Source organism: Podarcis filfolensis (genome assembly GCF_964270895.1).
Source record: "Podarcis filfolensis genome assembly, chromosome: 12".
In the NCBI taxonomy this organism is placed as follows: domain Eukaryota; kingdom Metazoa; phylum Chordata; class Lepidosauria; order Squamata; family Lacertidae; genus Podarcis; species Podarcis filfolensis.
In genome coordinates this window covers 3,441,888-3,466,481 of record NC_139614.1, presented here as the reverse complement: position 1 = coordinate 3,466,481, position 24,594 = coordinate 3,441,888, and the positions used below count along the sequence as shown (strand labels likewise).

Below are 24,594 nucleotides of genomic sequence, written 5' to 3'. Positions count from 1 at the left end.
CCTAGTCGCCTTTACCATTTGCATTTTATATATTTTCTAAACAAAAGGGCATAGTAATTGCTTGACATAATCATTTCAAATATTGACTTAGAAGTAAACGGAGCCATTAAACCCACACAGGAGAATATACTTTAATAATATACCGTATGACATTTTAATTTTTAGAAATTGTGCATCACACAGCATATGCTTATGCCTGTGTGAATATGCAAAAGGATAGTAACAAGAAGTTAACCTCATGCATAAAACAAACAGATAAATTGTCTTTTATTTCTTGTTTACTTTTCTTGCATGCAAAACCAGAAAGATGGACCATTCTTGCCTCAATAAATATGGCACAGGCAACAACTGTTTTGCCTGGGGGTTGTGGTTCTTACCCCCCTGAGTGTCTGTGGAGTGCATATAATTTTAGGGTGTGGGGGAGTTTAACCACCCTGCTGTTAATGATATATGTGATGTGGCCTTTATTCCTGAGCATGCCTCAATTGAAAAGCATCTTACCTATTTCTGTTTAGGTTACGATAGCACAAGCCAATGTGATACCTATGCACATGATTCAGCAAACGGCTTTGCTTGCTTAAGTAACACCTTTCCTTCATGTTCCCAACAGATGATGAAGAGGTCTCTATTACTGCAGATCCTGAGTCAGCTGATTTCCAGGAAAGCACCATGAATATCTCAGCAGAGGATATCCTTGGTGAGCCTCCGTGCACCAGCACAGTGAGCTCAGAAAGTGCAGTTCCAGAGAAGCTAAATGGATACCCAGTGATCTACATCAATGTTGATAGCTCTGGTGCTGGGGAGCTCACCCTGAACAGCTTCCTAAAAGAAGAGCTAGCAGGAAATGGGGAGGCTGACGCAGTGCCAGCAGACACGGCTGATCCCTTGGAATCCATCCCAGGGGAAATGATGCCTTCCCTGAGTGCTATGGACCTCACTGAGCAACTGGCTCTGTTGGCATGCACACCCCCTGAATCTGAAGTTAGGGAAAACAATAAAGTCAATTCTGTTACGCAGGGAGACAACGACATCTTTGCCAGCATAGAAGCCTTGTCAATTGATGAGGTGAGTGGGGAAATGCAAGCTCTCAAGGATCTAGAGAAGAGTCAGGATGATGAGGGAGCTTCAGCCCAGGAGGAAGAAGAAGACAATGATGAGGAAAAGGAGAAGAACAAGCTGCAGCTGAGGACCACAGCGAAAAGGAAGAACAGGCCTTGCTCCTTGCCTGTGTCAGAACTTGAGACAGTGATTGCGTCTGCCTGTGGAGAGCCTGAGACCCCACGTACACACTACATAAGAATACACAATCTCCTCCACAGCTTGCCTTCAGCCCAGATGAGCAGTGATGATGGAGAAGGGGAAGAGGAACAAGGCAGTGTGGTAGAGAATGATGAAGAGCTGACAGTCAGGGAAGTGTCAGAGAAAGACATGGCCAGCGAGACTGAAACAGTGTTAGCAGAAGCTCCCCACGAAAACAGAGTGGAAGAGGCCTCCATGGAGCACCTAGCTGACTTAAATGAACAACAGCTGGATGGTGAAGGGCCCAGAACGGAAAGTGAGAGTGAACTGAGTCCTAGGCCTAATGGTGATGCTGAGTGCGAAATGTGCGACACTTCCTGCTACAGCCCGTCTTGCTACAGCACTTCCTGTTACAGCACTTCCTGCTACAGTACTTCCTGCTACAGCACCTCTGGCCAGGACAGCACCAACCGGTTCTCAAGCCATACCCGATTCTCTTCTGTTGACAGTGCAAAGATTTCTGAGAGCACAGTTTTTTCTTCACAGGATGATGAGGAAGAGGAGAACAGTGCTTTTGAGTCAGTTCCAGACTCGGTGCAAAGCCCTGAGCTTGACAGGGAGCAGGGGGATGGCTCTGCCCATTGGCCTGAGGAATTGGTAGCTCGTGGAGTGAATCTGCCAAGAACAGCAGAAAGCGTAGAGTCTCCAGTAGCAGGCCCAAGCAACAGAAGAGAAGGTTAGACTTGGAGGAGCAATACGTTGATTATCTATATTAGGCATTATGAGAGATAAAACTAATGACCAAGGTCTGGTCAGTTTTGTTGGGCAGTACTTGACACCCTGCTTGGGGGGGGAAAGAAACAGGAATTAAGTGTTCTTAAATGGTCAGTTTATTATTGATGTGACACTGGTGGTAGGCACAAACGATGTGTCGGCTGGATTCTCTTGGTCACGTGCATAAATGAGTTCCTGAACACTTAACCTATATGTTGTGCATGTCACTGTAGGGAATCTTAGGATTGCCACTTTGCAACCTGGGCACCAAACACATAACTTTAAATCACCTGGTTCTGTGGGAGACAAAGCAGCTGTGCATCTTCTCACCACTTCCCTCCTTGGCTGTGAGGTCCATCTCTGCTCCCTCACTGTTACGTGACACACCTGCAGCCCTACTCCCTGCAGAAAGTAAGAGCTGTGTGGGGAGTACAAGACCAGGGAGGGAGGTGGTGGGAGGATTGTGGTTGCTTCGCTGCCTAGACCACCAGGAGATTTAAAAACATGTCTAGTTCAGAATCAGTAGTCCCTTCATAGCACTCCTTTTTTCAGTGGGGCTTTTTCCTGGTTTATATAAAAAATATTTCATTTCACCTCAGGTGTGTGTGTGTGTGTGTGTGGATGAGGAGAGTTAGTGCATGGGGATGACTACATCCTCATCTGGTGTATTAAGCTGCTGCAGTGTGCAGCATGTGAGGATCTCGCTCAGTAGGACTTCGTGTGCCAACATCTAAATCTCTCTTTGTATTTGAAGTATTTTCAGACTCTACCAGTCATGTCACTTCTTGGCAAAACATTTAATTGTGGGGGGCAGTGTAAAAAGGGCTTCTTGTGTTGAATCAAGCCTATGCCGTATCATTGTGGTGAAATGCTAATTTCCACAGTTAGATGAAAATGGCATGCTTGTGCTTCATCTTTCAACCACTCCTTTCCTTCTGTCCCCTTTGCAGAAGCAAAAATAACCTCAAATTTCATTTGATTTAGGCATTCAAAGCAACTTGATTTGCATTGTACTTGTGCACTGAGCTTTTTTGATATTTTGTAAATTTTGTTTGCTGTCTTGACTTTGCTTTTGTTGGGGGGGGAGGCAGGGCACACATTTTCAAAATAGTAAAAAATTAGCATAGATTGCAGCCTTTGCTTTTGGTTAGTTGAAAAAAGAACATGGTGGATAATCCCTACAGCAGGCCCTCCTGGTGTTTTGGAACTGCAACTCCCATCATCTCTAGCTAATAGGACCAGTGCTCAGGGATGATGGGAATTGTAGTCCCAAATCATCTGGAGGGTCTAGTTTGCCTATGCCTGCTCTACAGGTTTTCATATATCGTGTAAAGCAGAGCTTTCCAAACTGTGTGTCACGACATGTTACTGTGTCAGCTGCAGTGTGTAGGTGTGTCACCCAAATGTTCCCTGCGCTCCCCACAGGGCTGGAAAGGGGTTAGTTTAACCTCTGGTTTGCTAGTAAAACTGAATTACTGTGTTGCGAAATGATGCACATCTAAAAAGTTTGTAACCAACATGAAAAGTTTGGGAAAGTTTGGTGTAGAGCATGAGTCACACAAGGCATTTCTGAGCCACACAAGCTCTGTTGATGATCACATTATGTGAGCCAGGTAATCCCAGAGATGGACAGTCACAACTCCTGTGATTGTAGTAACAGTTAGATGCTGTAGAGAAGCTGGCTGCCACCAGCTGCATGTGGCTGGTTATTGCTGGAAGAGAATCATGAACTAGCAAGTCAATTCCTTTTCCCTTATGTGCCAGCACAACCAGATCAGCACAACCACATGATCAGGTGATTCGTTCACCATGTTTTCTCCCCAGGAATGCGTACCCAGGAAAGTGTGGGGCTGCTTGTGTAGCATAAAATGTGTTTATGGATTTGCTCTGAAACCATTGTGTGGCCACTCCCCACACAGGGCCGGCCCACCCATGATCCACAGGGCCTCCAAGGAATGCATCTCCATGGTGGCAGCAATGGCTGTGGAATGCTCCTTGAAGGCCTTGACTCTCCAGCCTTCTCAGAAGCCACCCCTCTACAGCAGCCTCTTGGGGAGTAGGAAGCACAGCTGGTCTCCTCCCACCCCATGGAGGAAATTGCAGGGGCTGCCCTCTGGGGTCTTCTGCGCTCCACACCCACCCAGCTTGATTCAAAGTGGGGGGGCCTTTCCCCCACAATGACGTTTGATTCCCAGTTCAGCTGTTGGGCAAGGTTGATTTGATTTCCCCAATTGTTCCCAATGTAGATCTTCACTCTCTTCTTCTCTGGTGGTGGGGGGTGCCATTTTGTAGTTTGCCTTTGGCACCAAAACATCTTGGGCCCACACCATCATCAGCCCAATTTTCTGAAGGTTAATCCTAGGACAGGAAGGAGCTTGTAGCACAACTCCTGCCACAAGACTCAGGAATTTTTACATTATCACAGTGGCTCCCAGGCCAACTTAGAGGCTTGCACCAAGATTCTCTTAAGTGTGCCTTTCTCCCCCATTCTGTGCTCAGCCCACACCGGAAAGTGGACATCTTCCTCCTTGATCATTCATGGCTCACTGACTTGAAAGGGCAGGTGAACAGACAGCAGGGAGGATGAAGAGCAGGGCCAGGAGACTACAAGAACAGGCAGTGGACCACACCATTGTGGCACACCACTGACCCTTGACACTGGCCATCAAAGCAGTAAAATTAAAATCCAGCCTAATATGATTAGATACCTTTAGTTAGATGGAGGTAAGGTGGTAAGTAAAAGAGCAGCAGAAAGGAAGCCTGATTTTGGTGACCTAGTAGTAAACTTGAATAAAGATATTAGTTCTCTAGGAACTTGCAGTAAGCTTTAAAATACCAAATTTTCCCAGCATGTAAACAAATGTGACTTATATGCATTCATCAATGGCTTTTGCTTGGGACATTTCTTTTTGTGGTTGTGATACCACTGAAGATCAGAGAACTATATATAAAATTGTGGAGGGTTGTTTTTCTTAAATCTGGCTCAATTTTTTTCTGGACAGTGTATTCAAACTGATTTTTATTAGGAAACCAAAACCAAATATTTTGTTAAATTCATGCTTTAAATTGTTTTTACGTGGAATTAAGTGTGTACATTTTACTTATTCAAACTAGGGTCATTTGAATTTTCCATTTTGTTTTGGCTGCAGTCCTAAAAGCCACCTAAAATTATTTGCAGAGTAACGCAAACCCCTTGGTCTGTGCTGCTGGAGGGGGTTGGGGGCAGCAGTGTGGGCTCTGCCACCATGGAGAGCCTCGTTGCAGCTGTGGAAAGTGGGGTGAATGGGAACACTACCGCTGGTGCTGTTCCATCCAGCACTTGCCAGCAATAGGTCCCAAAATGGATTGTGAGGATAGAGCACAGGCAGCCATCGACCTGCTGGATCCTAAGCAGTGCCAACCCTCCGAGTTCCTGGGGTTCCCGCCAGCTCCTGGGTGGCACAGCACCAAGTAAATTAACCTTCCCCACCACCTTCTGCCCTGGCCAGTGTGAGGGTTTGGGATGCAGCAGTTGCCCCACCACTGCACTCGGCCCTGCTGCTTCCCAGCCAAGGTTTGGATTGCTATTGAGTTTCTCTAACATCAGTTAGATGGCTGATAAATTATGGTTTTAAGAAGTATAACCTTATTTTCTGCACCCCCCACCCCCCAATAATCTCAGTCCTGTAGCTGGAAAGATTCTGACATTAAAAAATGTCCAAGCCAGTGATCAAGTGTTTCATTTTGGTTAAAAATGGTATGATGACATTACAACTACCCTAAGTTTTTTTTTATTATTATTATGTACCCCTGTTCTAAAACATAATAAAATGAGGGTAAATGACAAGCAATGGGATAAAACTGTTGATTCTGTGGGGTTTGAAAAATGTTCACTGAACCCTTGAATCCAATAAGAACTTGGTTATGTGTTTAAGTTCTCAAAATAAGAATGGTATATTACTACAAGATGGTTGCAGCATCTCAAAGGGACTCTAGTGATAGCAGAACTTTATGAGTGACAGTTTGCTCAGATTATGGAGGCAAGAATACCTGCACTGAATGTTAGTATTCAGAAAATACTTCCATTTTGCTTTGGGCTCTACACTTCATCTCTTCTCTATCTTATCTCAGGTCCCTCTATGTTCCTTTTGGCTGTCTTTGTCTCAGCTCACTCCCTCTTGTTCACTTACCCTTCTCTCGCTTTCTTCTCGCTTTCTTCTCTCTCTCTCTCTCTCCCTCCCTCTCTCTCTCTCCTCTTATTTAATTTATAGCTGGAGAGGTCAGGGACTGAACCAAACCCATCAGTCCTTAGTTGGGTTTACATTGTAAGTCATCAATCCTTACTATGCAGTGACTCACAAAATCTTCCTTTTGACTTCATATTTCAATAGCTCTTTGCCTTGCACATTATTTTCAAAGAGGGCTTGAGGCAGATTGCTGTTAGCCCTTATCTGAAGTTCTTCCAGTCATTTGTGTTTATAGCAGTGCATTTGTAACCACTGTGTGGCATCCATGAATGAACATGAACATCTTGACTGTCTTATCCATAGGTGATTGCCCTTTACTCCATAATTCTCAGCCAATCAACCAGCTTTCCTCCATGAGGTCTGACCACCATCACTACCCAGCCATTGATGAACCTCTTCCGCCAAGTAAGCTTTAGTTTCTTAAAAATATACTACTTTTTTCAACTCAAGTTTTCCTGTTTATCTGAAGGGTACATATAACTAGGCAGTGTGGAAAAACCCTGAAGAAAGTTCACCTGTCGTTCTGAAACTCTTTTGATTCCTCCAGAATTACTGTATGAGGAATGAACCTCCAGATTTGTTTAAAATTTCGCTTTAAGCAATTGAAGTTGCTGAAACTGAGAAGCCAAGTCAGAGCCAACAGCTTTGTGAACTGAAAGAGGTAGGCAGTTCAAACAGGTAATCGAGCAGCTGGTGCAAACTGCTGCTTCCTGTCCCCTTGTAGGCAATGGAAACATAAGCATATCCAACCAGTATTGTACTAATTGGACTGCCTACCATGTACTTCCAGGCTCAATTCAAGGTTTTGGTTTTGATCCATAAAGTCCTTCACAGGATGGGGCCGACCCATCTGAAGGACGGATTTTTCTGCAGAAGTCCACAGACTAGTTGGTATTCAGGTGATCAGTTCCAGCATTATAGGCCATCGTTGCAGGCAGTTAGAACTACATTAGCAAGAGGCAAGGTTTTCAGCAGTGACCCCCAGACTTTGCAATGATCAGTGAGGTGGAGTACAAATTGGGCTGGTTTCTATAAAGCATCCAAGGTTTTGTTTGTTTTTTAAGCAGGCATTTGATTACAGTAAGCCTGCAACTTACACACATTTAACTTGTGTGCATTCAGCTTTAAAAGTGCATCAAAACTAAATAAATATAAAGGGGCAGAAAGGAGGCAGGGTTCCAGGGAAAATAACTTTGGCAATCCCACTTGCCATTGAACCCAATAGGCTTGGACTACGTGCGCTGCTCTGGTTTGCCAGAAGCGGCTTAGTCATGCTGTACGCTGTACGCCGGCTCCCTCGGCCAATAAAGCGAGATGAGCGCTGCAACCCCAGAGTCGTCCGCGACTGGACCTTGCGGTCAGGGGTCCCTTTTTGGCTTTATGCATGATCCCCAGAATGTAACACCCATGTAAGTTGCTGGCTTACTGTTTTTTATTGGCATGTGTCCTGTTTTTATTATTGTTGCTTGCTGTTTTGTTTCATGGTTTTTTTTCTTGAACTGTGGCAGTTTACCGTTTTTACAAGGACAGGGTTGATGGCCAGTATAGCAGAGGATTCGATAGGGTATACCTCTCTCCTGTGAAGGTGGAAGGAAGTGGAGCTCACACCATAAAAATTATCTTTAAAAACGCTCTATAATTTCATTTTAAATATTTTGTCTTCACTCCATCACTTGATGCAGAACTTTCTTGAAAGTTCTCACAAGCGTGCCTTGCAGAATTGAATCAGAGCTACTGTTCATTTCAGCTAGGTTTTTGCAGGAAGGCAGATCGTGGCCTTGATGTGTTTAATAAATCTTCAGCTGTTTAAAAAAAAAGAAAAAAGATGAGGGCAAATATCTGGAGATAATTAATGTCACACTGAATAGGGTGGGTAATTTCTGGTTTTCAGCGTTGTGATATATCACAAGCTAAACTGCAATATACCAATATATCATGATGTCTGAAATAAGGATGGAATAATGTAAAGGCAAAAGGGGTAATGTCTAAAACTACTTAGGGGTCTAAAACTGATAAATTTTTACTTACCTGTAACGTAACTATATGTAACTATATGTAACTGTTATTTTATAGTACAGATAATTTTTAAATTAGCACATTTTCTCAAAAATTAAAGCTGTAGCATATTAGTATCATAGATATCAAAGGTAAAGTGAGAATTTTCCCTTAATTTTTTAAAATAACATTATTTGACAGACAGAAGGTCTGAAGATCTCAAAACCTGGGCAATTTCATTTGAGGGAATATACAGGTAGTCTGTCAGATCGCTTGGATCTGAGCCATAGAGGGTCTTACAGGTCACAACCAGCACTTTGAATTGTGCCCAGAAACAGATGGTTAGCAGGGGAGCTGTTATGTAGCTTGAGAACTGTTATGGATGCTCCCTATAGCATCCCCAGTCAACAATCTGGCAGAAGCCCCTCAGGAAGGAAGTAAAACAGTGCCTCCAAGTCCCTTCCCAGCAGGAGACCATTGGCCCAGAAGGATAACCATGGTCGATGCTACTGAAAGTCACTGAGAGGTCCAGCAGAACCAACAGGGACACACTCCTCCATCCAGTTATCAAGAAATCCACCAAGGCGACCAAAGCCGTCTGTCTTATAACCAGGTCTGAAACAAGATTGAAGTGGATCTAGATAATCAGTGTCCTCCAGAAACCCCTGGAGCTGAGATGAGATCCCAAAAATGGGATATTGAGATTGCCAATGTGGAAGAGCTTTTTCAATAAAGGTCTTATAACGGCCTCCTTAAATGTGTGGTAGCTCTCACATTTCCTAGGATCCTGTACATCCTTGGGCTGTGCAGACTGTAAAGTATTCATTAACAGATAGCATGTTAGTGGGGTGAAATTCCTGGAGTGGCAGTGACATTTCTGGAGCAGAACTTGAATATTTATGTTTTGTCCTTCCGGGTTTATGCATTTTTCACCACTTTTAATATGCCTATTCTTCATAAGGAGTACCTAGCATCTTGCATTAACAAAAATGTCCAGTAGATGGCAAACTCTGACCTGTAACACATAATACTGCTGTGATTTTTCAGGTCTAAAGATATTACTGCTTGGTTATAGAAAGTGCCCAGTGTGTTCAAAAACTAGGTAAAGTTTGCAAAGAAAGCTTTATGTTTCTGTTTTTAATCCAGTTACTTTGTTTTTGGTGACCTTCCTCCACTGGGCTATAGATGTTCCCTAAACTTCATCACTGGATTTGATTCTTACTTTGTTGATGCAGTAAAGCCAAAGGAAGCCTTCAGTGCCTGGAGCCTTAGCTGAAGTCTGCTGTAGATTAAGACAGAAGAAGGAAATAAGAGAAGTTCATATTATAGGCAAATATGTCTCTCCTCCAAAATCTTTCCCAACCACTTTGCAAGTGAAGGCAAATTAGATTTCAGATTACAGCCAGATGGCCTACTGTAGTTTAGGAAAAATGCTTATGTGGACTCTGTACCTAAATCTATGAAGATCCTATGGATTCCAGTTATTGTCGGTCCTAGGGGCCCTTGAATTCACCCTTCTACATTTTCATCTCATATTTTACTGATAGGTTTATTGACAGTGATTATTGTGGAGATTAATTGATATGAAATCCCAAGCACAGAAGTATAAACAACTAAAAGGTCTTTACTAATATATCCATTCATATCACTGAATCTTTAGTAGCTATATATTCTATGTCCCTGAACATGTTTGTCTTTCATGTGCCATGCCAACTGAATAGTTGCTGCCGGAATTGAATTATTCAGTTTTCCATTTGATTTGAAAGCCACATAGGGACGATAATTCTCAGCGGCATGAATTTTTAAAGCACATTTTTTTAACTACACACTGCAGCCTGATCTAAAGATTTTTCATTTTTCTGGCATTTGTAATATGCCTTTATTGCTTCCTGAGTAACTCACCCTTAAGCAGGGAGAATCTATTTTATATCTGAAGGTGTAAACATGGATTATCGTATGCTTGACTTGATGGAGAAAGATGTGCTTGTCTTAAAGTATTTTTCCAGTGAAAGCCAAGGAGGGATGGTTAGAATAAGACGAAATCTTCCTGAAAGGTCTAGGGTATGACCACTTGGGAGAATTCAAAGGACCACAGAATATTCACAACAGCTTTTCTGGGACCTGAGAGGCAAGAACTTATGTGTACCTTTCAAAACAAAGTAGCCTGATATAACCACTGACTCCATTCCAGTTAAAATTCAGTGCTGTTGAAACAAATAATCTTATTGCTGTCAGTGAGATTTAAGCTGTAATCCTAAACACACACTTATAGGGAACACGAACCATTGTACATAGTGGAGTATGCATAGGATGTGACTGAATAGCTGCAGTCCTAAATACACCTACTTCAGAATCATGCCCGGCTCTTTGGGACAGACTTCTGAGAAGACATGCATACAATCTGCTTGAAGTGATGCATAACTGGATTGTTGCCACTTTCTGCCACTGTGTCCCCATCATCTTGGCAGGTCCCCACCATGTTCTCCTTTTTAGCACTTGTATGTCAGCAAGCTCCTACGTCACTGGCTGGGCTGTTTCATATGCTATGTTTTTTCTACACACAAACTCTATGTTAAACATGAAATGGTCTTAACTCAGAGACCTTCTTTCACAACTGCCTGTCTTCTTTGCAATACGTTGTCCATCTGCACTGTTGGACAGATCTTCAATGTTCACCAATTATGTGGGTACATGTACCATAATGTCTAGTATTTGCAATCCTTCCCCACTGCTTGTCATGCCACTATGGTGCTATCCAATTAAACTGGCAAACCTCTAGCTCTGGGCTTTCAAGTTGGCATTAACCATTGTATGTGATTTGTGAGTGCTTTCTACATGATTCATTGCATTATTGCACATTGTGGCAAGCTTACTAGTCATAGTAATTCAAATATAACCTGGGCAGGAAATGGTGTCCCAAACACTACATGTCTGTTTGTTATGTAAAGTAATTTAAGGTTGTTGATTTGGAGTCCAAACATTCCATAGTGTGGCTTTTTGTCCAGCAAAGTATACGCCTACTTTTCAGCTCCTTCTACACATGCCCACAATTATGGGTAAAATCTACCCTTTACTTTTTAGGGATTGCTCTCGTGAAACTTGGGACTATGAATAAGGCTAAGTATGGGATAAAGCACAATTCCATAGATTTTCTCGCCCCCATCAGGGTCCTAAACCTTTTTAAAAAAACCCTTTTAAAAAGTCCATGTGATTTTGAGAGACTGGCCCTGATCCAGAAAGCCTTCTCTATGGGCAGGAAGTCCAAAGCACACTTAGAAATCTCATGTGTATAAGAACCATTAATTTCAGTGGATGGGACAAGCACCATTTGGTTACAGCTTTAAGACTGGAGACTGATTAGGAAGCTCAAGAAGTAAAACTACGAAATTTGCATTAGGTAAGAGCCCCACTCTGCAGTGTTCAGCTTCCCTCCACCAAAAACCTGGGCACCTCATGGTCTTGGCATTTGAACCCGTGCTGGATCCATTTTTGCCTGTACTTTAGCTGGCAGAGCTAGTCCAGTTCAGGAAGTCCACATAATCCAAATGTGACTTGGGCACTGTATTTCCCCCACTTTTTTGCCGGGGGGGTGTTTCCTTTGCTTCTGGATTCCTTCGTTGTTAAGCATTAGAATGCTCCTATGCTGATGTTCTTAAACAGTGTGTTTTACAAGTTGTTGGTCACTTTTTAAATCTTGTATTTAATTTAGGAATGTCCTTTGATCAGAACCCTGTGCAGCAGTTGTTGCTGTTTTCTTTTTGGTAAATATGTTTGCATAATACTATACATTTTGGGCAGGAATGTTTATATATCTGGATTCCCTAATAGTCTAGATTTCTGGATGTCCACAAATGACCTCATTTTCTGTCTTTTTCCAATTTCCTAAAAAACCGTTTAATGCAAGACTGGGAAGCTCGGATAGATAGCCACGGTCGGGTATTCTATGTGGATCATGTGAATCGAACTACAACTTGGCAGCGTCCGACTGCAGCAGCTACTCTTGATGGAATACGCAGATCAGGGTCAATCCAACAAATGGAGCAACTCAATCGGCGGTGAGTTTATGCTAGACCAAATTTCTAAAAAAGTTCTAGCTGAAAACCATCCTATTTGCCTTCATTTCCCATGCCTATAGGATCTGGCACACTATGCAGACAAGAGACTGCAAGGGCAATCCTATACATGTCTGCTCAAAACTGTGCCCCACTGACTTCAGTGGAGCTTAATTCAAGGTAAGTGGGTATATAATTGCAGGCTGGGAGCATCATAAAAGGTGCGTACCAGATTAGAGGCAGATTGCAGTTTCCAAGAGATTTGAAAATTGTATAAAGGAAAAAGATGTTCTCTCAAGGAGGGCAGAGTTAATATTACAACATACAGAGAGTGCTGCCCCCTGCCCAAGAAAACCAAGCATTGTTAAGCTTCCCTTTTGAAACAGCTAATATAATTTTCCCAATGTCCTAATATCATGGTCCTTTTGTTTCCCTACTTCTGCTCAAAATCACTGAACAATACACAGCATAAATGCAATCAATACCAGCTTATTTTTGTGATTGTAAGTTGTTTTAAACTGTATTTTATATTGTATTTTAATGTAACCTGCCCTGGGATCTTCGGGTGAAGGGGAGATATTATTAATAATAATAATAATAATAATAATAATAATAATAATAATAATATGTTACATTACATTACATTATGTTATGTTACCGCCTGTAAGTTTTATATTGGTGGGTGTCTGTGCAGTAGTTGGTTAATTCCTTTGTTGTATTTGTTTTATATTATGTTTTTGCATTTTAATTAAGTGTGAGGTGCCTTTTAGGTTTTTGGACCAAAATGCGGGGTGAAATAAATGAAAATCTTACATTACATAGAGAAAACAGGGTATGCTTTGATAGATGTTAAGAAGAAGGAAGAGCTCAACATAGTCTTCAGCAGGAACCCCGTGCTGCTTGTAATGTTTAGTTTTGCTTTCAGAATCACAGCTGGATCTATGAATTCTCAAGCATGTATGAGTTTTTTAAAGTAATAATCAGGGGTTACTAAGTGTTGTTGGAAGGATATTTTGATGCTCCTCATCCTCAAAGGTTGCACATCATGGTCTTCCCATGTTCCCCCTGACACCACCACAGGCCTGCCCACTTGCACACACAAGGGAAGCTCAGCGCTGCAGCTGAGCACACAAACAGGTGGTCCAGCCGAGCACGTGACTCAACAGGCAGCCAGGTGGGTCTGTGAATGGCAGCAGCGGTGGGATTGGGGGATTGGGATGAGTTGAGGGGTAATGGGGGGTTGGGGTCAGATTGTGAGGGGGACGTTTGGGTGAACTCTGAGGGAGGGAGAGTTTGGAGCAAACAGAGGGTGGGAATTGACAATGGGGTGGTGTGGATAGGCTGGAATGGGGGGGTTGAAGGCGCTCTGGTGGGATGTGGCGTTGGGTGAGGTGTAAAGGGAGGTGGTTGACAAGGGTGGGTAGGATGGCAGGGGTGGGGTTGGTGAGCAAAGCACGCAGCGGCAGCACTCCTAGTATTCTAGTATAAGGCAGGTGAACGTCAGTTGCAAATCTGTCTGAGATGCTTATGGGCAGATTTATTTTAAATGTTTAAATATTTATTTTAAACTTGACCTAAATCCAGGTCACACCAAACAAAGTGGGTCAACACATGAAGATGCATGCTTCTGTTTCTCTTTTTAAATAATTTATAATTTCGCTTGACATTATATGGCAGCAAAATCATTTTTCACTATAACCTCGGGAAATGTTTTTGTTTTTCATCCTCTCTCAGTTTACCATAACGATATTGTTTTCCATTGAAAAAACCTGGGCCTGGAACATCTATCCTCTAATTACACACCTTAAAGCGAACAGGCAGGCTAGTTGGGGGGGGGGGGTTTCTTATACTTTAAAATGTGGGATGATTATCTTTGGTGTGCCAAGCGAGCAAATTCAAAGCTTCTTCCTTTCAAGAGAGCCAAACAGGATGGGAGTTCTTCAGTCCAATTTGCAGAAAGGAGGATTATAGAAATCAGCTGCCAAGTGACAGCCACTAGGAATTTTAGTAATTTCCCTAAAGGCTTTAATTCCTCTAAAAATATCTGTTGTGCATAAGAGAACATAACACCAATGAGTCCCACAAGGTATTATCTCAAGCATACTAGTCGGAGTAGTGTAGTAGGTCAGACTATTACAAATCCCAATTCGTCCACAAAACTCGCTGGGTAACCATGGGCCAGTCACTCTTTCTCAGTGCAGTCTACCTCACAGGGTGGTTGTGAGAACAAAAAAGTGTAAGGTATGTATGGGGGCCGGGATATGTCATCCAGATTTCCTGCGAGGAAGGTGAAATAGAAATATGGTTTGGAGCCATCAAGCTGCTGCATTTGTTGTGATAAATCTATGTGTAGGGAATACAACTACACCAAAGCCCATTCTTACATATAGAAAATTAGCATGTCAGAGAGGAGGCTAAGGTACAACCATTTCCCCTAACATACCAGTTTTCTACCAGTTTTCTATTACTATTATTATTATGATGATGATGATGATGTCTGGAGGACAAGTTAGCCATGGTACCATCAATCTACAGGTTTACCATCTCACTTGCTGTTTGCAAGAACTAGGCAATGAAAAAATACTTTTTTAGGGAGCAATGGAAATGAAACCAGTTCCAGACCTTGCTAGAAGAGATCATTTGGTTTATTTTATAAAAATAACATTTAATTGAATCAATATTAGCTTGATGTAATTGAAATATTTGAAATATTTATTTTGAATGTGCTAGCTTGTGTGCCAGGTATGCTGTTAACACAACCTTCTTGCTCCCCTTTCTCTGTTAATTGTGCCATGCATGCTTCACTTCCTGCCCAAGATGCGCTCCTTTCTCTTTGCCCTACACACTTACGTAACACAGGCCTACATGTTGCCAGAAGGCGGTGGTTCTTTTAAGATTCAGAGACAATGAATACAGTAATAGGTGAAGGCTAGAAATTCTTCATTAATGCATGCAAAGAAAGACTAGTGCCCAAACTGCAACCCAAAACCCACTTATTTATCGCCAAGTGCCAACACGGCAATTTAACCTGAATACTGAGGTTTTGGTTTAGAAGGGGAGGTTGGCACATCCATGTGGAGAAAGAGTGGAGCAATACAGTGGTGCCTCAGTTTTCAAACAGCTTAGTTCTCAAACTACTTGGAACCCATACACTTCAAACCCGGAAATGAGTGTTCTGGTTTTTGAACTTTTTTTGGAAGCAGAACATGCTCTGTTCTGAGTATAACTTCCATTTTGATTGGGAAGACGAGCTGGGTGGCAAGCGAGCAGGCAAGGGATGTTGCCGCCACCCCCACCCCTGCCTGCTCCTGCTTGCAGGCAAGTAGGAGAGGGATCAGGCTGCTCTGCTAGACAGTATTGCTGTTTGCACGGGAACAGGAGGTGGATCGGGGCTGCTCAGCTGGGGAGGTGCAGGCTCTGTCACACTTTCCATTGAGGGGTTTGCAGCTCCACTCCCCTCAAGGAAGAAGTTTAAGGAGCCCCCATCTCCGCATCAGAGCCCCTGCACCACCTGAAGGCAGCCAGGCTGAATAGTTGCTGAGGTTGGGGAAGGTGGAGGCAGCCCAAAAGCTGCATCTGAGAGCCCCTGCAGCCAGGTGCTCCTCAACTGAGCTGCCTGATCCCGCTCCTAATTGCGAAGTGGAGGCTTCATGCTTCCCAGCTGAGAGATCCCCACCCTGCTCCTGCACAAGTAGGAGCGGGAGCAGGCAGCTCAGCTGGGGAGCGCGAACCCTCCACTCCACTTCTGACTCTGCTCCCATTGGCCCTGGCCGGAGGGTGTGTGAAGCCTCAACCTCGCAGCAGCAGCAGGAAGAAGGCAGCTGCTCGGCACTCTCGGCAGCCCACCAATGCGGCAGTGCGCTTCTGAGCGCGTGCATAGCGCTGTGCCCTCCCCACCCACAGCAGAAACTCCCCAAGGGAAAACGCACACCCTGGAGGTTGTGGCTCCATTTTGCACACACACACACCGACACCCCATCCGAAGCGCTTCTACTTGGACACACATTGAGCTGAGGACTCAATGCACCTGCCCTCACCTTCTGCCAGCTCTGTGCAGAGAGGTTTCTGAGTGCCCCCTCTGGAACGCGTGCCATAGGTTCGCCACCACTGGGCTGTGGCATAAAGCTACAGAACAGATCTTTTCTCTGGTGGCCCCACTTGTGGAATGCTCTCCCCAGAGAAGCCTGCTTGGTGCTCTCCTTACATTTCTTTAGGTGTCTGGCGAAAACATTCCTCTTCTCCTAGGCCTTTGGCTAATTGAACAGTCTGTGGTCTTTTAAACTGTGTGTGGCAGTGTTATTGTTTTTGTTTGCTACTATGGTATGTATTTTTGTGTTTTTATATCGAAAATCGCCCTGTGATCCTTGGATGAAAGGCAGTATAGAAATTAAATAAAGAAATAAAGAATAATAAACAAGACAACAGTGCTTACGTCCCTTCATTTAGTTTCTGAAGACCCCTCAGAACAGCAATGGACGGGACTCCTGCATCGGCCAGCACATCACACCTTCTGCAGTCCAGATCTACACTGATGTTCCAAAAGACAGGGCTTCCCCACCCCTTTATATGCTGTCTTGATCTCAAATTATGCTTACATACAATGCTATTTTTCTAGAAATAGAGATGCCAGAACTCTTTCTAGAAAAAGAGGTGCCGGAAGAGGTGTGTAGAGGGGGTATTTTTATTTTAGAATAAAAAGAGCTTAAGGCAGCTAACAACAATTTTAAAAACCCTGTTAAACAAACAATAAGTAATTAAACAACTGAAAGCTAAGGGAAAATAGAAACAGCAAACAGAATTATTAAATTTAATTAATAAAAGCCCACCTTTATAAAATTATGTGAGAAACAATTGTATTGGCACCAAACTTCTCTGTGGTCCAGCAGGACTGATAGGGAGACGTCCTATGATCCACTTATTCCATAAGATTCCTTCAGCCAAATCCATCCTTTAGAACTTTAGAAAGCCACAATTACGTCATACCAGTAACATATAAATGAGACCTCCCTTGAGCCTCACCTTGCTTCCCTCTGGTGGTTGTGGCAGGTCCATGAAGGTCATTTTAAAGTATTCTATGTACTGCCTTTTATCTAGTTTAGAAAACATTCCTTCTGCATTAGGCTTAAATATTGAGATGAACTGGGCAGTATTTGTGCAGCTGCTAGGCTTTTCCTCAAATGAAAATGAACAAAATACTTTTGTTTGTTTGCAGTATTTATAGTCGGCTCTTCCTTGAATGTACAAAAACCACAAAATTAGGTCCAGTAAAACACAATTCTAACCCAAGGTAACCAAGCAAAACTACAGCAGCAAAAATTAATATTTCCAATTTAACCAACTGATTAGGTAAAAATAAACAAAACATTCAAGCAGACAGAAACAGATGAAACAACCAAAGTTTGTGTGCCAACAGACCCTCAATCTGTTGGCTTTTGAGTAACTTAACAACTCAACCCCCCCCCCCAATCATCCAGGATCTCACCCTGAGCAGTGTAAATAGTTGCCCACAAGCATCCACAGCAAGAAACTCCCATCTCTTATCCACAATGGCAACAGAAAAAAGAACACACCCAAAATTAAAACTAGGTAGCGATAAACCACAGCCAGTTTTCTCTCCCTTTCCCAGTCCTGAGAAAACCACAGGGTTGCCAGGTAGAGACATGCAGATGGGTTTGCTGGCGTCCCTCATCTCTCGTCGTCTTTTCAGCTGGCACAGACAGCATTCAAGGTCCTTTAGGGTCTAGACTAGACTAAACAAAACGATGGTTTTGAAACTATTGAAAAGCATACTGGGGTTGTTCCAAGGGGTTTTCAGTGTAGTCTACTCATGAGGCTGGCTGAGAGAGGCAGCTGCCTTGGGTGGCGGGAGCCCAAGAAGCAGCACCCCTGAGAGCATGCCTCATGCTCCACTACTGGTGAAGAAGGGGTGCCGGCAGCAGCTCTGGTAGCTACTGGCAATATCTTGCCAAAATGTTGTGAGATCTAATGTACTCTGTGAGACCTTGTGTGAGATCTCACCAGAACCCACTGTTATTGCCACTTTCTGGGTGTTGCCATGCAAGGAAGGCTTTGGTGGCGGCAGAGGCAGAGCGGCATCTTCCTGTTTCGCCTCAGACGCACCTACTCATCTCAATGAGATGCTTAATGATGGCCCTCAAGGAAGCCTCCCCGAAAGACTGGTTGTTCACCTAACAAAAGCCAGTTACAGAAGAGGGAATGGGCAGCGAGGCACATCAGGCTGGCAGTGTGTCCCAGAGCACGTATCCTGCAGAAAGCTGTGGCAGTTCCTTGGAAAACCAGTCTTTAGGGGCTCCCTGAGGACAGAAAGTTTGAAAACCACCTTTATAATGCACACACAGTAAATGTACCCACCATCACAATCATCATTTGAAAAAGTGCTGGATTTTTCCAATGCATCCACATAGCTGTTTCAAGTTTTTTTCCACATATGTGGGCATTTTTTCAGAACATCTTGAAGATTGCTTTACACAATTTTGACTAAGCTGCAGTAGTCTCTTGGTCCATTGCTTTGCTTCCTAGGCATTATTAGCCCCTAGGGGATTTTTCTACCATCTAATTAAATAGGAAGCTTATGCACTGTATATATCCCTCTAAATAGGTGAACTACGTTTTTCTGTTCTGCTATTGCATGAGGGGGGCATAAAACTCAGCCTGCACTGGAATGGAAAGTTTGTTCAGTCAGCCTGCTGTGAAGTGAATAAAAATGTTTATAGGTTCTTATAAAAGAGAGAGTGGGGGAAAATAGAGCTACGTTAATATAGTGTGAAGTCCAAATATATTAATTTGTTTGCAAAGGGCATATTTAAAGGCAAAACAACAAATCCTTAGTTCTTGTAGTGTTTTTTTAAAGCTAATTTTATTATGCTATTTACCTTCTTGCTAATATGTGTATGTTCATGTAAAGTTAAATATAAAGCATTGATTATTGAGGAAATTAATGAAACAAAAGCAGTCTACTCTTTCAGCCAAGCATAAATCTTTATATTTTCACCTTCTTCCCAATTCAATTCAATTCAAGTATTTTATTAAAACTTCCAAGACTGTCAAATCATAAATCAAACCAAACCAAGAAATAACCTAAAAACAAAATTATTATTATTAATATTATTATTATTACTATTACTATTATTAATTCCCTGCATCTTTACTAAGAATGAAATCATTTGGGGTTGGACTCGATGGCCCTTGTGGTCTCTTCCAACTCTATGATTCTATGATTCTATGATCATTTCCCCCTGTAGAGTACCCTCCTGGAGGATGTCAAAGAGTTAAACAACTATATAAATTTTTGTAGACATCTGAAGGCAGCCCTGTTTCGGGAAGCTTTTAATGTTTGATTTTTTGTTGTTTGATTTGTATTCTTGTTGGAAGCCACCCAGAGCAGTTGGGGTAACCCAGTCAGATGAGTGGGGTATAAGAAATTATAAATTATTATTGTTGTTGTTGTTGTTGTTGTTGTTGTTGTTGTTATTCCAATCCAAATGCCATAAACACTTGAGAAACCTAAAGCATAATTCTAATAAATATTAAATATAAACTACCTAATTATATTTAGCTAATAATATTGAACCAATACTCAAAATTTGCCAGTCCAAGCCAGTAAGCCTACCTAATATCAAAGTTTCACATTTTCTTCAGTTTACCTATAAGATTGACTTACATGTTCCCACTTGACAGCTTTGATCGGCAGAATTTGCACTTTTACGGGTGCCGCATAATACCTGCACCACATCTATAAGAACTCAATTGTTTAGTTTGGAAGCCTCAACACTTTGGAGCTCCCTGCCTATTTTTATCAGGCCTTCGTGCCCACTGAAGACATTTTTATTTAGACATGTCTACCCAGATTTTTATTTAGTTTGTGTGAGTTTTAATTTGTTTTAGTCTATTCTATTGTCGTTAAAACTTTCTGTATGGTTTAAATTATGGTTGTAACTTTTTAGTAATAATTTTATTGTTCTATCTTTTTCATAAACTGCTTTGAGTTTTCTTTTACCATCAAGCAGTATATAAATTTCGTGAAATAAAGAAATAATCTTTATTTATGGCAACCATAGCTGACTATAAGGTCAGGCCAAGAGAAGCCAGAATTTCACTTTCTGTCTTTCTTTCCTGTTAGGCTGTACTTAAGGAGATCGTGCATAGTTAATTCACTGTGCCCAAATACTTCAAAATAACAACAGGCAATGACCACACATAACACTAAGCCAAATCGTGGCTAAGCATGAAGGGGTAATGTGCATCTGACTAACATATTTTACTTCTTCCCCTTTTTCAAAATCAAGGTACCAAAATATTCAGCGAACTATTGCTACGGAAAGAACAGATGAGGACACTGTGGTTAGCAGCAGGGTAGAGAGGCTTCCCGCTGGAGGAGGAAGTGATTCTGAGGCAGACCCTTCCCAGCCAAATTCAGGTAAGACATTTACATGAGTCAGTGTCCTCCTCTTACTATGGTATTGTATGAGCTTTGTAGATGAGTGGGGCGGGGTAGCATCACATTTCACAGATGCTTCTCAATGAGGGTCTGGTTCTCACTGTTGTGATAAAGTCTATGTTGGGGCTGTAATTGGTGGGTCCCAAGCGTCATTGCGCTTCCATATTCCCTCCTGTTGGTTTATTTATTTCATAAAATTTATATGCAGCTTGACTGTAAAAAATCCCAGAGCGGTTAACAAAAAGCTAAAACCATAACATCAGAAAAAAGATTTAATATGTTAAATGCACAAGAAGTTAAGATACTTGAAAAGATACTTGTGGATGTCAGAGATAAAAAGAACTATTCACTTTTACACTGGATATTTATTTATAAAACTAAGTTGGAAAGAACTTGTTGCCTAAAAGCCAAGACTTAGCTAAAGGAATCGGCAAATAAGGAATCGAAAACACAAGAAGCACAGGTTTGTTGGGGAGCGTTGTGCCATGGATTAACAAGTCCTTTCTGTAGCTACCAGGAAGTTGGCCAGAAGCTGTGCTTTAGAGGGGGAAATCAGAAGAGGGGAGAATAGTCATTCAAAATTCAAATGTTCTCTTGCTGTGTATTACATGGAAGCCTTTTTATTTTCAGAAATTAGAAGAGAAGTACCTGTTTCACCTGTGAATTCTCAAAAAATCACTTTGTTGCTGCAGTCTCCAGCTGTAAAGTTCATCACCAACCCTGAGTTTTTCACGGTGCTGCATGCAAACTATGTAAGTGCTTGACCCTCATTTATCTTGCAAATTGCTGATATACTTTGATAGCAGCATCCAGGTGGCACTTCAGTTCTCTCTCTGCAATTGAGAATGTGTGAGAAAGAATGAAAGTGATCGGAGAAACTACGCAAAAGCCAGAATTGCGGGGAGAGAACTGAATTCTAGGGAAGAAAATACAATTATCCAAGTGATAAATTCATCCCCACTTGAATTTGTTCACCTGGATGGTCATGCAGAAGAAATTTGGCTTTGCAGCAATCCAGCAGCATGGTTTGCAAAAACCCCTCTACATGTGCCTCCTTTTTGAAAAAGGAGCATTTGGTGGTTTGCAAATGTATGATATCAAACCTTATCACTGAGCATAAACTACAATGAGATGTTTAGTCATTGATCCACAACAGAGTATTGTTGAGTCATGCGTGTTCAAGGGGAATCATAATGCATAAAGGTAGCTTTTCTCACTGCTAAGATATTTCAGAAGATGTTGGACAATTACTGTGCTCATCTGTTTCTGCCTTAATAGACCTGGATCTACATTATAATCCTTATGCAACATTTTGGTTAGCAAGGCCACTAGCTTGTCATATGTACAACTCATACTCTTCCCATTTCTCCATGCTAGAACATCCCTAACACATTCCCACACAATCACTAAATCAGTATTTTACCAAACTCTAACAAGTACCGTATTTTTCGCTCTATAAGACGCACCAGACCACAAGACGCACCTAGTTTTTGGAGGAGGAAAACAAGAAAAAAAATATTCTGAATCTCAGAAGCCAGAACAGCAAGAGGGATCGCTGCGCAGTGAAAGCAGCAATCCCTCTTGCTGTTCTGGCTTCTGGGATAGCTGCGCAGCCTGCATTCGCTTCATAAGACGCACACACATTTCCCCTTACTTTTTAGGAGGGAAAAAGTGAGTCTTATAGAGCAAAAAATACGGTATCTCAGAACAGAGGTTTTCAGATCCTGGAATGCCTTTTGAAAGCTTCACATCCTCAAGGAGAAAATCAGTAGTAGGAGACAAACCTCCCCAAGAGAGAACTTGTGTGGCATTACTGATCTCCCACCCACCCAAAATGGTTTTTAAAAGCATAGTTCCATTTAAGTTTCTATACTTCATGACAGTGAATGAGGCTTCCACCCATTGCAGTGTTGAAAAGCTAACCCCCCCTTTTTTTTTTGTTCTGAAGGAAGCTTCCAAGTGATGAGGAAGTATCCTTGCAATGCTATCAGGGAGTTACTGTGACTTTATTGAATTGCATTAATTGTTTTGATGAATTTGTTGTTGTTTGCTTTATATGCTTTTGTGTTTGATATTATAGCAGTTGCAGTGCTTGCTGCTTTTTAAATGGTGTTGTGATTATTGTGAACCACTTTGAACTCAACATTTGTTGTTGGAAAAGCAGAATACAAATATTAAATCAACAAATCTCAGCCCCTAAAACATGCAGCCAAATGGGAATGTTGTGTGTATTCTAGGTTGCTTGTTCATTCATGCAAGGCCATTGTGGGGTTCAGCAGCTGGTTCGTGCCATAGATGAACTGACTACATGCCCTAGAATGCATCTGAGAATAATGCGCACTATCCTGGGGCTCTTTGGCAGATGTTCAGGGGTTTCTTGGTAGGCAAGTTGATGCAAAGAAGTTCCCCAGGAAGTTGAAAACTTGAAAACTGCACTGTCACAAGGCAAGAAAGTATATATCAGTTATCTCCACTCTTTTGGCAAATGCACACTTTCCCCTCATAATTGGCTAAGCAGAAACAAAATACAGTTTTAAAAATCATTTCAAGCTTTCTCTGAGAAGTCTGTTGGAATGACTGGTGGAGCATAAGCAGTTTTCTTAAGATCCAGTTTTGGTTTGGTCAGGGGATTCAAATACTATTCAGAAAACGTCCAAGATTAATCTGAATATTCCTCTTTGAACTTTTTGTGGCTTTCACTTTATATTAGTAGATCTTACATCAAAGCAGGTATCAAATTAATTTGAACAGAGCAACACCTTTTCTGTTACAGCAATGATTTCGATTCTGCCAAAGAAACCAGAATGACCTGCTGAAACATCTGTTAAGGCAGTCATACAAATTCCACTTATGTAAAAATAATATGCTACATAACTTTGGGCTTAATGTCGTTATAATATTTTAACCACAAACTCCAATTAAAATTTAGAAGCATTAATTATGGCCATGAAAATTGAATTGGAAAATATTATCCAGCAGCTGGAGCCGAAATGGAAAACAGATCTCTTCTTTACTTGAGGGCTTTAAAAAAACCTATGACATTTTTGGTCTCTTTTAAGGTCTCAGAGAGCTACTAAAATGGTCAATGAGCTGGTGGTGGAATTCCAGAGTTTGTACTACTAAGTTTCTGTAATCCCAGCCCCAAGCTAAATAGCAAGAACATTATCATATATTTCCAGAAATTAATGATCATTCACTGTGTATGATCATAAATACTTAGCAAGTTACATGTGTGCTGGAGCAATGTGAGAGCCTCTTCCATGTGGCTACATGATATTTCACTGCAGCAATATCTGTAGGAAGGAACTGGAAGGTTGAGGCAAATGACAGGATTCCTTCCCATGCCAATGTCATAGGCCCTCAGGCAACGACTGCTTACTTATCAGAGCCACATGGCTCTTTCTTACAGATGTCGCTACAGGGGCAAGGGACCCACTGAATCGCAGGAGGATGTAGTGTTATGCATTCTGGATGGCTATAGTCTGACAACTAAGACCAACCATGTCTCAATTTGATCTGGAATAATCTTGGTATTTGTGAACTTTCTTGCTGAGCATTTAAAGGCTCTTAATGCGGGTGGCACTGTGGGTTAAACCACAGAGCCTAGGGTTTGCCGATCAGAAGGTTGGCGGTTCGAATCCCTGCGACGGGGTGAGCTTCCGTGGCTCGGTCTCAGCTCCTGCCAACCAGCAGTTCGAAAGCACGAAGTACAAGTAGATAAATAAGTACCGCTCCGGCAGGAAGGTAAATGGCATTTCCGTGCACTGCTCTGGTTCGCCAGAAGCGGCTTAGTCATGCTAGCCACATGACCTGGAAACTGTACGCCGGATCCCTCAGCCAGTAAAGCGAG

At 42.2% G+C, this 24,594-nt stretch overlaps 1 protein-coding gene across 8 annotated transcripts in view; it reads left to right on the top strand.

The window, feature by feature from the left end:
• Positions 1 to 24,594, top strand: part of HECW1 (HECT, C2 and WW domain containing E3 ubiquitin protein ligase 1) — a 188,021-nt gene that overhangs the window by 129,550 nt on the left and 33,877 nt on the right. For 5 of the 8 annotated variants that reach the window (XM_083577560.1, XM_083577557.1, XM_083577558.1 and 2 more), the window contains 5 exons: positions 611 to 1,975; positions 6,543 to 6,644; positions 12,139 to 12,289; positions 20,593 to 20,723; positions 21,375 to 21,496. In XM_083577560.1, coding sequence (XP_083433686.1) covers positions 611 to 1,975; positions 6,543 to 6,644; positions 12,139 to 12,289; positions 20,593 to 20,723; positions 21,375 to 21,496 — 1,871 coding nt within the window. The remainder of the gene's footprint in view (positions 1 to 610; positions 1,976 to 6,542; positions 6,645 to 12,138; positions 12,290 to 20,592; positions 20,724 to 21,374; positions 21,497 to 24,594) is intronic. The other 3 variants (XM_083577563.1, XM_083577561.1, XM_083577562.1) reach the window with 2 other exon arrangements.